The 12,444-nt window shown below is 35.3% G+C and overlaps 1 protein-coding gene across 2 annotated transcripts in view; it reads left to right on the top strand.

The window, feature by feature from the left end:
* Nucleotides 1–12,000, top strand: part of LOC108911257 (sodium-independent sulfate anion transporter) — a 36,120-nt gene extending 24,120 nt beyond the window's left edge. For both annotated transcript variants that reach the window (XM_018716147.1, XM_018716148.1), the window contains exons 2-8: nt 3,115–3,263; nt 4,592–5,035; nt 5,461–5,681; nt 5,940–6,297; nt 6,621–6,923; nt 7,679–7,824; nt 11,114–12,000. In XM_018716147.1, the coding sequence (XP_018571663.1) occupies nt 3,115–3,263; nt 4,592–5,035; nt 5,461–5,681; nt 5,940–6,297; nt 6,621–6,923; nt 7,679–7,824; nt 11,114–11,479 (1,987 nt within the window). In that variant the 3' untranslated portion in view covers nt 11,480–12,000. The remainder of the gene's footprint in view (nt 1–3,114; nt 3,264–4,591; nt 5,036–5,460; nt 5,682–5,939; nt 6,298–6,620; nt 6,924–7,678; nt 7,825–11,113) is intronic.
* Nucleotides 12,001–12,444: the final 444 nt, after the last annotated feature.

Below are 12,444 nucleotides of genomic sequence, written 5' to 3'. Positions count from 1 at the left end.
AAAAAACAACGTTATATTCTTTCCAAATACACGTGGGTTCGACGCGACGTATAAAAAGGTATTCGTTAGCTATGCTTCTAGCTTATGCCATCGTTTACATTCACGATCATCTCGTCCGATCGGAATAAATCGTGAGAGAGATACGCAAACGATCCGCTACCAACTATTTCGTGTAAACAATTAAAACGGTTCTAATGAAGGAATGTAGAAAAGCAATCAAGCGACGACGGGGCGGATATTAGACGTCACGTGACCGCAAAGCGGAGGTCGTGGTTTGCTAGTAAACAAATGAGTATACGCGGAATATTTTTATAAAACAAAACTCGTGCTTTGCGAGCACCTGATAATTACCCGTTGGTTTTCGTGGAAGAAATCGAATAACCATTAGTAAGTTATGGTGATTTATTCAAATTGGTATTAAAATTAAGGGAGACATATCTGTCTATTTATTTAACACGATTGCTTGTATAATTTTTTTTTTTAATTTCGATGCAATGCTTAATAATACCTATACGAATGGGATTTTTTTTTGAAAATTGACTTAAATTTGTATTTTTTTTAAATAATGGCTAGAAAGAAAGTAAAAAATGGATTTTGAACTATATTTTTAAGAAAAAAATACACGATATAAATAAAATGATATTATCGATTTTTTCCAGTATCTTGAATATAGGCTCTTTTGTATATATATTGATGTTATTTTGCACTCTTTTGTATAATAATATGAATTTAAACAATATTGACAGGATATTTTTTTGAATTTATCTAATTTAGAGCAATACTATTGTGTTGTGAAATATTTTGTGTCGACATATATTTTGTGTCGACATAGTGTAGTAAACTGAGTCCGGCTACCAGTTACGACAGTTATGCCAGATTTGGGTATTTTTCCTTAGTTCTAGGGGAAAATACTTCATACTTGTGAAACATTTTTAGTAGTTCGCTTCGATAAATTTTGCAATTTCACCATTTCCCCACGAATTTACGTAGTAAATTAAATTTATAACACACATTACAACATTTCCGCCTAACATCTGCCAGAAGAAAGGGCCCTAGCCGGCGGGGCCCAGCCAGGACAAAAGGAGGTCCCACAAAGCGCCTACACCTGCCGCTTTTGCGGTCGGGGTAGACGACGGATGGGGCCCACCTACGAAGGCTGTCCAGGCCTACACGAGATGAGGCAGGATAAAGAGGGATAATCCCCCTCGATCCCAAATCATTGAGGCCAATTTCTAGCCATGGAATAATGGCGCTTAACATCTAGGTATTTTCAAGTCTACTTCATTTGGCATCACTGCTCCGCGATCACCGTTTGTCGGGCACAGTGTTGCCAACTCGTGGAAAATTTCCCATATTGCGGAGAATTTATGGATAAAATTGTAAACATGGGGAAAGAGAAAAGTACATGTCAGTATGAGAAAATTCTGTATGAATTGTTAACGCGACAGAATATTTAGCAATCTAAATAACGTTTTTCTCGATATTCTTTATGTTTTGTGATTCATGGTTCATGGTTATGTTCTGTAAATATTGTATTCTGTGTTTATTCTGTGGTGTGGCTTAAATAATGTACAGTCTGTGACATGATGGTTGTAGTCAACGGTAATAAATTTGTTATTTATATATTCTGCCTTTTATTTAAATAAATCAACAAAAAAAAATTGAAAATTCAAAACAGAAAATTATTTATTTATATTTAATTTTGTATAAACCAAACATGAATGCGAGGGGAAAAATAAAAAGGTATGACAGAATTCAAATCACGGACGGGAAAAACGAGGAAATTTACTCAACAGTGTGGAAATTTTGATTTCAAGAAGTTGGCAACACTGATCGGGTAAGAGCCGAAAGGAGCAACACAACACGGACCGAATTTGACGTATTTATTTCGATTTGTTATTTTCACGGACGGCGTTTTTTTGTGTGTCTTTTAGGGGATTATTTCATTGAACTATAAATCAAACAAGGCGGTTTACACCGATATATACAGGGTGTCCCAAAATATGTGGGCTATCTCTCGGATTTATACAGTGGACGTTAAAATAGCATGACAAGTTCCTATAAAAAGTTTCCCTAGAGGGTCCCCAAAAATCGATTTTTTTTAATAACTTTTAAAATACTTTGTGTAATTTAATTATTTTTAGGAAAAAAAATTTACTTAAATAAAAGTAGCATTTTTGTAAGTAGGCACAGAAAGAATGCAAATTTCTCTTTACGCCGGATGTAATAAAATATCATTTTAAACAAAAATAGTTTTTTCTCGAAAACAGTTCATTTTATCGATATCAAGCAAGAGTGCCTTTTTTAGGTGAAGGTTCAAGTTATCTAAAAATACAATTTTTTGCCTTTATTTTGACATCATTGTGCTACAGCTAATCTGTCCCTGGCAGCCCAAATAAGTCAAATTATTTTCATGGGTCAGTTTTTAAGAAGTCTTATCTGTTGTTCACCGTATTAAAAAATAATTAAATTGCACAAAGTATTTTAAAAGTTATTAAAAAAACCGATTTTCTGGGACATCCTGCTCACATATTCTGGGACACCCTGTATAATAAACCATGCACATTTATTTTAAGTCCGACTCTTTTCTCCCCAATTTTTTCGCAAAAAAATATTAATTACATATACTTTACATTTATACTACAACTCTAAACAATGTTTTCTGACTTGAAAATTTACTTCAAGTATATAACGCCTTAGATTACACTAGGACCTATTCACCAAAGGCTAAAAAATATGTAGGTAACCTTCGGACAATATTTGTGCCAAATAATGGCCGATCCATGGGCAACAATTCACAAAGGCCGTTAAGAAATGAAATATTTAACAAAGTAACATTATTTACATACATTTTAATGTCCGACAAAGATAATAACGATTTAAATGACCGCGTAAATCACGTAAACAGCTATATCCATAACGTGGTCGTAACGCCAGACAAGGAGGCACCATTTTCGTCGGCTTATCGAAATAGTAACCTGTTTGTAAAGGACGCCATACACGATCGGTTCGCTATTAGGGTTTTCAGACACGTTCGAGCCAAATGTGTATAGAAATTTCGAAAATTCTCACTTTTTTTTACTCATTTACTGAGTCGTCTGTTTCTTGTTGCAGAGGAGTCCACCAAGTCACGGAAAGAGACCTTCAAGGAGCTGGTGGTGGCGGTTCTGCCTCGGGGTACAACAATCCGGGTCTCAACATTTCAAGTACGAGCATTAATGTGAGACCTGAATCCACGTTTATGGGAAGCAATGACTTTATTGGTAAGAATCACTTGAATTCATGGAAGACCCCGAATAGTTTATTTGTAGCTATATTCTAGGTCTAAAATAGTAGGCGGTGAGTCATTTCCAACGTGCAGGCGCGCGGGGAATACAATCCCATGGGCGTATCATTTTAAAGGGTGCTCAAAATTATTAAATATAGAAGGTGTTACAGTTGAAAACGATTAGATTACTATGATTAACGTTTATTTGTATGTTGTCTGCTGCTTTACGGAAATCGTTGTTCCTCTTTTGGTACGTGCAAATGTTTCGTTGAGGAACATTTCTCAAATATTGTATTACATATTTTGTGTCACGAAAGTTTCATCAGAACTGTCCCTATGAAACGCTTTTTTTATTTCTATTGGCTATTCTGCTATAGTCTTCAACACACACATTGACAGCTGTCAACTGTCAATTTTTCCAATCTGGCATGAGAATTGAATTCAGCGACCACAAGAACCCAAACTCTCAATGTCAACAGAGAATATTTACTTTTATATTCCTCGTTGACAGTCAATTGACAGCTGTCAACTGTCAATTTTGCTAATCTGACATGAGGGTTGAATCCAGTGACCTCAAAAGCCCAAACTCTCAATGTGAAAAGAGAATATTTACTTTTCTATTCTTCGTTGACAGTGTATTGACAGCTGTCAACGGTCAATTTGTCCAATCTGACAAGAGGGTTGAATCCAGTGACCTCAGAAACATTACCCTATATATTAGAATAATTAAAATATGCTTTTGACATCTGTAAATAGTATTGAAAATGAATAGTTTTGCAACGGGTCAGGGGAGCTTTGGCAGCTCCGTAGCTGCCAAAATGTTCATTTTGGCACTTTGTGCCCATGGAGACTTTTGTTCAGGATGACAAAATCTACAACATATCAAAAATTCAGACAATTTGACAGAAACCCAATTTCCATAAGATTATTGCGGGGTCCTTTTAATTCATCTATAAAAATAACTCAATGTCAGTCTATTTCAGTCCATAGAGCTTAGATTATGCTCATTTGCACCGTACTTAAATTTATTATTGTGGTATTTTTTTATCTACCTCCGCGAATATTAATATTTCCACTTTCATTACATTCTTTATTGTAAAAGACACCAAATGGTTGTACACATTTAAGCAATTTTCTGAGAACGAAAGATTTGCTCCAAGTGTGATCACTCAGGCTGAACATATTGGAACACTATGCCAAATGAAGAGCACATTACACTCACCTCCTACTATTTTGGATTTAAAATATTCCCTTCAACAATCGTTCAAACTGCGTTTCATTAACCGGCTTTCCTTGTTGTACTGATCAAAACCTCTCTTGCAGTGATAGACAACACCAAAAAGAAGAATACCGCCGTCGAGGCGATCAAGTCGGCGGTGCCATGGGTGAAGAGGAAAGCTCGGGGCGCCTGCTCGAAGAAGATGCTCTACAGAAGACTGCCGTTCCTCAACTGGATGACCAACTACGACTCCTCCATGGCCGTGGGGGACCTGGTGGCGGGCATCACCGTGGGTCTCACGGTCATACCCCAGGCCTTGGCCTACTCGAATATCGCGGGTCTACCCGCAGAATACGGACTTTACAGCTCGTTCTTGGGCTGCTTCGTGTATATTTTCCTCGGTAGCAGTAAGGACGTCCCTATGGGGCCGTCGGCCATTTCCGCCCTGTTGACGTTCCAGGTCGTCAATGGGCACGGGCCCCAGCACGCCATTTTGTTGTGTTGCTTGACTGGACTGATTCAGGTGCTCATGGGGCTCTTTGGATTAGGTGAGTGATACGATAAATTTTGTAGTATTTTATAATTCAAATATAGTTCAATAATGTGTTCAGCATTTCTTTTTATTTCATATATTTTCTTCGTATTATTTTTACAGCATGAGGCATTTTTTTTTCTTTTTAATTCATTGGAAAATAAAAAAGATACTGACATACATCCCCTGCGCCTAGCTTTATCCTAAGGTCGGCTAGCCGCACCTATCCCCACTCCCATTCAATTCTAATAGCACGACTGTATTGTTGGTCACATACTAATTTTATTTTAAGATAAATTTAAAATGAAAGCAAAAAAATTAGGAATTTTTAACCCTCACGTAATTTCTTGAACAACTCTTTTATAACTTATGATAATTTCAATTTCGGCGACCGAAATATATTTAAACGAAAAAATGCACATGTATTCTTTTATATTGCAGGATTCCTGATAGATTTCGTATCAGGACCGGTTTCCTCAGGTTTCACGTCAGCCGTAGCGCTCATCATAGTGACGTCGCAAGTGAAAGACGTTTTAGGCACCAAGGGATCGGGCACAACCTTTGTGGACACGTGGAAGAACATATTTCAGGACATCCACAACACCCAAGCATGGGACGCCGTTTTGGGTATAACATGCATAGCCGTTCTACTGATATTAAGAGTAAGTGACATTTTTATACTGTCCTTTTTGGTATAATACATCACTACCACATAAATAACAAAGCCTAAACGCTTTGCGAGTGACGTCACTTAAGTAGTTATATATTAAACTCGATAAAGCAATGAAACGGCACGATACAACACGCACTGACGATTAGACCCACTAACGGTGACGTCACTAGGCTAAGGCGCTTCAGAAGTGAGCCTTTACGTTATAAGAGGTAACCCGCACTAACAAAACACGTTCTTCTCGTTTCAGATCATCGGTTCTCTCAAGCTGAAACCGAAATTCGATGAAGTAGAACCGAGCGGCATCAAAAAACTTATCAACAAGGCCCTGTGGCTGATCGGGACTGCCCGCAACGCCATCTTGGTAATAGTGTGCGGTTTCATAGGATACAGCTTCTGGCTCAATGGGCCAGTTCCTTTTAAAGTCATCGGTGCCGTCCCCCAGGGCATGCCGACTGTTAAACTACCACCTTTCGGCTTTACCCAGGAGATCAACGGAACCATGATCACGCAGACTTTCTTCCAAATGGTCAGCGATCTGGGTAGCGGGATCATAGTGGTGCCGCTGATAACGCTGTTGGAGAATATCGCCGTCTGCAAGGCGTTTGGTGAGTACAAGCATTATTACTCAACCACCTGTTGCACTTTCTGAAGATGTTGTAGAGCAAAAAACCGACGAATCTGCGAGATCTATTAAAAGAGCTACAAAAAACTTCAGCAGTTTGATTTGTTCAACGTATTGTGTCACATTAACCGATATCTATAAATTTTTCTAAATGTAGTGTCATATATTTTCTCTGCAAGATTATTCTATTCAAGTTGACGTCCGGCTCTGTAAATTGGCCTGTTTATTATAATTGTTATATAACATCATTAGAAAAAATGCAAATGGGCGAGTTTTTCAACTAACGCCATCTTTCGTTTATTTTAGCGAACGGTAAAATGGTGGACTCCACCCAAGAGTTCATAGCCATCGGGGTATGCAACCTGGCCAACTCCTTCGTGCAGGCCTTCCCGAGTACGGGCTCTCTGTCCAGGAGCGCCGTGAACAATTCCAGTGGCGTGCGCACGCCTCTCGGGGGACTCTACACCAGCATCCTAGTCATCGCGGCGCTGCTGGTCTTTACCCCCTATTTCTCCTTCATACCCAAGGCCACGCTGGCTGCCGTCATCATAGCCGCCGTCATCTTCATGGTGGAGGTCAAGGTGGTCAAGCCCATGTGGAGGTCGAAAAGTAAGTAGCTTTGCTGTATTTTAAAAGTATTCTATTTTGTTTAATTTTTACTGCTTTAGATCAGTAAAATAACACCCTGTATATAAGAATACTTAATTTATACACGAACTTTTACTTTTTCCCATACAGAATGTTTTTAAAATGACTTACTACCACTTTGTTGAAGTGGTATAGGCTTTGTTTAATTTTTTTAATGTCTGATACAAAATTCACGGTAAACAAACAAAACGGAATAATAAAACATACGCGACAGGTTATTTTGCATAAATTGCTACATTTCTAATTTACGTAAGCATAAATTTGAATATTACTGTATATATTAAACATTTTACCACATATTTCACATTTTTTTAAACCTTTTACGTAAAAGAACCTGATTCTAAATGGTATCCAGCTCCTTTTTTGACGTAATGAATCAGCATTAAAGTTAACTGGCACTTAATATACAGGGTGATTCAAATAAATATCAACAAAAAGTAATGTTCACAGTGGTATTTCCATGTTATTAATAATATTGACTAGATAAACAGAAAAAAGAAGTAAAATCCAAACACTTCTTGAATCTGAAACATAAAATTGTAACCTAAATAAGAACAGAAAATTTCGATTTTTTTTCAATTTTTTAGTGGCAATAGTTTTAAATTTGGAACACCTTCTACACAATTAAATAACCATTAAAACATTCTGTAACGACTATCACTTGCCTAGTTGCTCTGTTTGCGGGCTCGTACTAGATTTATTTGTTTTTGTTACAGAGAGCGACTTGATCTTGGGTTTCGCAACGTTCATAGCCTGCTTGGTGCTCGCTCTGGAAATAGGAATCCTCATCGGAGTAGGCATTAATTTGTTGTTCATCCTGTACCATGCCGCTAGACCTAAAATCAGCGTGGAAAAATTGCGGGTAAGTGTTACTATTATTTTGCGTAAAAAAAGATATTTAGATCTTCATAGCGACGTTTCGGTTGCGGGAAACCATCATCATTTTTTCTTATGGGCGCCCTATTGAATTTTAAGCTGAGCATATAGAGCATTTTTTTGACTTTTCAATAATATAAGTAAGAAAATATTTTAAAAACAACCTCACGAGTCAATATTTTAATATTTTTTATAAATCTGGCAACATCGCATAATTTTTCGAAACTGTTCTGGAATTGTCCAAAAATTTTTGTAAAAGCTTATCATCAACGTCATGGCATTGAGTGAAAAAATTACGCTTTGCGTTATTCGAATGAAGAAAAATGTGTCATCGATATCTCATGAACTAATGATCGTACAATGAATGGAAGAAGGTGGGTTTTGAAACTTGAATCAATCCTGTTCAAGGGCGAATAGCCTAGTTTGCGAATATTGTGAAAAGTACCAACGTTTATAGTTTTTTTTTAGTTCAATACATGCCCATGATGCCTGTAGATTTTGAAATCGATCGATAGAACCATTTTCCTTTCATGAATCGTCAAAATTCTATAAAAAAAAAATAAAAGGAGCAAGTTTATTGCTCCTTAAACATCAATTAATGATGATTGAGATGAAATTTTTTTTTTTTTATTTTTCTGACAATTTTGTGATAAATACTCATCAAATATCGAAAAATAAAAAATTCTACATTTTGAAATAAAAATGTAATTTTGAAAAAAAATCAAAATTTTCTAAATTAATTTGCGTTATCTTTTTTACAATTTAACTGAATATTTCAAACGTACAAATGTTGAAATAAAAAATTTTTTTTTTTTGATTCCAAAATACCTTCAAAATTCAGAAAACTATACTGAATCGTTTTCTGTTCGGTTTTGATGCGATTTTTTTCTTCGCGTATTTCATCGAGTTAAAGCCCTAAAAAAACAGTTTATTTCAAAATTACCAATTTTTTTCCTAAAAATAATCTTAAATTTTATTAACAATTTTTTTTTCTACGTTTGATAAGTATTCCATGTGAAATTGTGAAAAAAATAAAGTAAAAATTTTTTGAAAAATTTAATTTTTTTCAAAATTTTGAATTTTTTTTTCGATATTTGATGAATATTTAACGCGAAATTGGAAGAAAAATAAAACAAAAATTTTTGTAAAATTTTTGCCTTGCATTACCTACTTTTTTATAGCGCAGAGTATATTCAAAAAAATTTTTCATCTCAAGATTTCAAAACTTCAAGTTTCAAGTTGCTTCTTTTTTTTCTCGATATGACCATTATTCACCTAAAAAAGTTAAAGCCTTTCAAAAATTACTAAAAAAGTTTGGACATTTTTCCTTTCACTTAATTTTTTTGCTGTGTGTAGTTTCCAAGATACCAATAAATGCATCACCAAAATGGTCCACACTGCATATTATAGCACGCTTTGCTTTTTTTTAGTTGGCAGTGCCAATCGTGCAATGTCGGTTGCGATCATTTGGCTTGTAATCATTTACAAAAGCTCTGTATATGACACATGATAATATGATGTACTCGTCTGTTTTCCTCAAAATACCGAATTATTCATTTTTACAAAGAACACATTGAAAAGAAAACATCCAACAATTATTTTACGAGAAATTTTTAGTTCATTGAGTTTTAAAATTCAAATATTTATAAATGCCATTTTTACATGAAACAAATAGACTGATCGAATTAACTCAATTAGAGGGAAAAAAAGAAAATTGTTACCTGATCTTTTATAAGTGGAAATGGTAAAGGGGCTTATAATAAACGATGCGTGAGCAGGGGCGGCGGAGGGTTGATTTGGGGGGTTGAAAAGTTATGAAAAATTGTATCATTGGGATTTCTGGCGAAAGTTGACGTCAAACAAAAAAGTATCCAATACAAAAGTTGTAGATCATGCAAAAATTTACAACTTTTGTAGAGGACACTTTTTAAGATAACCTCAAAATATCCAAGAAAAATGCGGAAAGCGGTTTTTTTCTGATTTTTCGTTTTTTATTTCTCATTTCGGCAAAAATAATTTTAACGAAATTTGGTGAAAGTATACCTTTCTGTCTTAAATAACCACAAATTTTTTAGATAAAAAAATCAGTTTCCGAGATATTCATTTTTCCGGTTGGAAACACTTTTTCTTCAAAGAAAAATCACTTAGAAAAATCATCGTACAAAGTTCTTCCGGTAATTATTAATAAGTCGAATAGTGAATAAATAAAATAAATAATAATTTTTTTTCGGTAGGATCGATTAGTGTACTTATTTTTTTTAAATTTTGATGAATTCATAGATGTGTCTAAGATAAGGACATTAGAAAAAAGTTGTGTTTTTTATACCTAACAATATGCCGTTTAGAAAATTTTAAAATTCCGGGTAGTTCCGGAAATATCCGGAATTGTTTAATTTTTTTTCTGACTATTTGAAAACGAATTTTAAAATAACTTGCATATTTACAATGCCACTTTTATTTTAAATGATAGCTAAAAACCTTTTTTAAGCGATTACAATAGTAATATAATCTAATTCAGAATTAAAAATGACTAGTTTTTGTCAGAAAAATAACAGCGACATATTTATAAAAATAATCTGAGGATGGCCCCTCGAAGACGAAATGTCGGATTGCAAAAACGTTGACGACATTGGATAGAGCGAAAAAAGTGGCAATGTAAATATGCAATTTATTTTAAAATTCCTTTTCAAATAAAGCCAGAAAAAAAATAAAACGATTTTGCAAAATTTCGGGTTTCGCGTCAACAGTAGACTTTGCAGTTTATATTGCTGAATTTTTTTCTTTGAAAAAAAAGTGTTTCAGACCGGAAAAAATGAATATTTCAGAACTTTCGTAACTATTTTTATCTAAAAAATTTGTGGATATTTAAGACAGAAAGGTATTTTACCAAGTTTCGTTAAAATTAAATTATTTGTGTGGTAATGAGAAATAAAAAACGAAAAATCAGAAAAAAAACTGTTTTTCGCATTTTTCTCGGAAATTTTGAGGTTATCTTAAAAAGTGACTTCTGCAAAAGTTGTAGATTTTTGCTTGATCTACAACTTTTGTATTATATACTTTTTTGTTTGATGTCATCTTTCGCCAGAAATCCCAAAGATACAATTTTTCACAACTTTTCAACCCGCCCAAATCAACCCTCCACCACCCCAGCTCAAGCATTTATTTTCTTTAGGTTTATTATAAGCCATTTCCACTTATAAAAGTTCAGGTAACAATTTTTTTTTCTCCAAGTGTAATTTGGTTACGTAGCTTACCTAACGATTTTTTTTTTTCAGTCCGCCGGAGGCATCGACTACCTGATGCTGACCCCCGACCGCTGCTTGATCTTTCCCTCCGTCGACTACGTCCGCAACCTGGTGACCAAACAAAGTATCCGCCAAGGCATCCCCGTCGTCATCGACTGCTCCCACATCTACGGCGCCGACTACACCGCCGCCACCGTCGTCGAGAGCCTGACGCAAGACTTCGCCGCCAGGGACCAGCCCCTCTTCTTCTACAACCTGAAGCCGTCCGTAAGCTCCGTATTCGAGGGATTGTCCCCCAAGGACTTCGTGGTGTTCTACAACGAGGACGAGGTGGACGAGCTGCTGAGAAACCGGTCCTGCATCAAGAAGCAGATCGAGATGCATCAGGACGCGTGACTGAAGTGAATTGTCACGTTCGGAACGAAGTTGGCCTTGGTTAAGCTGCCTTACACTAGCGGTCTTTCGCGCGGGATTGGAACGGGGTTACTTGTAGAGTTAATCTAAGTTACAAAAAAGGAATGACATTGATATTCCTTTGTTGGTGATTTTTTAAATCAGTAGGGCCAATGGGCGTTCAAAAACATTGTAAACATTGCGTTTGTTTTCTTCATGGTGCCACCGTTATGCTACTTAATCAGTATTTTTGTATTTATTGTTGTTAACTTGACCGAAGTGGTTGCGTATTTTGTAATTATTGTTGAATCTGCCAAAGTATTTATATTGGTTGTAGAAGAATCGTTAGAAAGACTCGGAAGTTTTGTATTTTTGTAGAGTATGTAGGTAGTTTATTTATTTCATATAGTACTTATAGTGTTTAGTACTTATAAATAATGTCCAAGCGAAAACGAATTGTTGTTAATATGTACATATTACTTTGTATGTAGTTCTAGAGATAACTGTGATATTAAACTTTTTCAAATGCTGAAGTTTATTTATTTTCTAGAGCTTCACTTGTGTTGTCAAAATCCCATGTGCCAATATTAAAAAAAAGTTAATTCTCATATTTGTGATTGTGACATAAAAAATTCTTAACCTAAATTTTGCACTATTTGAAATACCCTCTTTACAGAAAATTAAAAAAATGCAACTTGGAAAACTTAGTACAAGTGTTATTATAAAATACAATTCAAAATTATGTATCGAGAGTGTTTCAAAGGAGAGAGATTGGTCAATTTTACGTTTTTAAAATAAAAATAAGTTTATGTATAAAAAAAATTAAAACAAGCTTTTACTGACGTCAGTTTATTTTCGTATTCTTCTCAGCAAACTCTTTCGTTTGATGCCCATATCATGGGGGTGCATAAAAAATAACCGGTCCGCCATCTTTGGGAGAAAGCCATATTGGATTTAGAATGGCGTCA

The sequence above is a fragment of the Anoplophora glabripennis genome, unplaced genomic scaffold, assembly GCF_000390285.2.
Source record: "Anoplophora glabripennis isolate ALB-LARVAE unplaced genomic scaffold, Agla_2.0 scaffold353, whole genome shotgun sequence".
Lineage (NCBI taxonomy): Eukaryota > Metazoa > Arthropoda > Insecta > Coleoptera > Cerambycidae > Anoplophora > Anoplophora glabripennis.
This window is presented reverse-complemented; position numbering and strand designations above follow the sequence as displayed.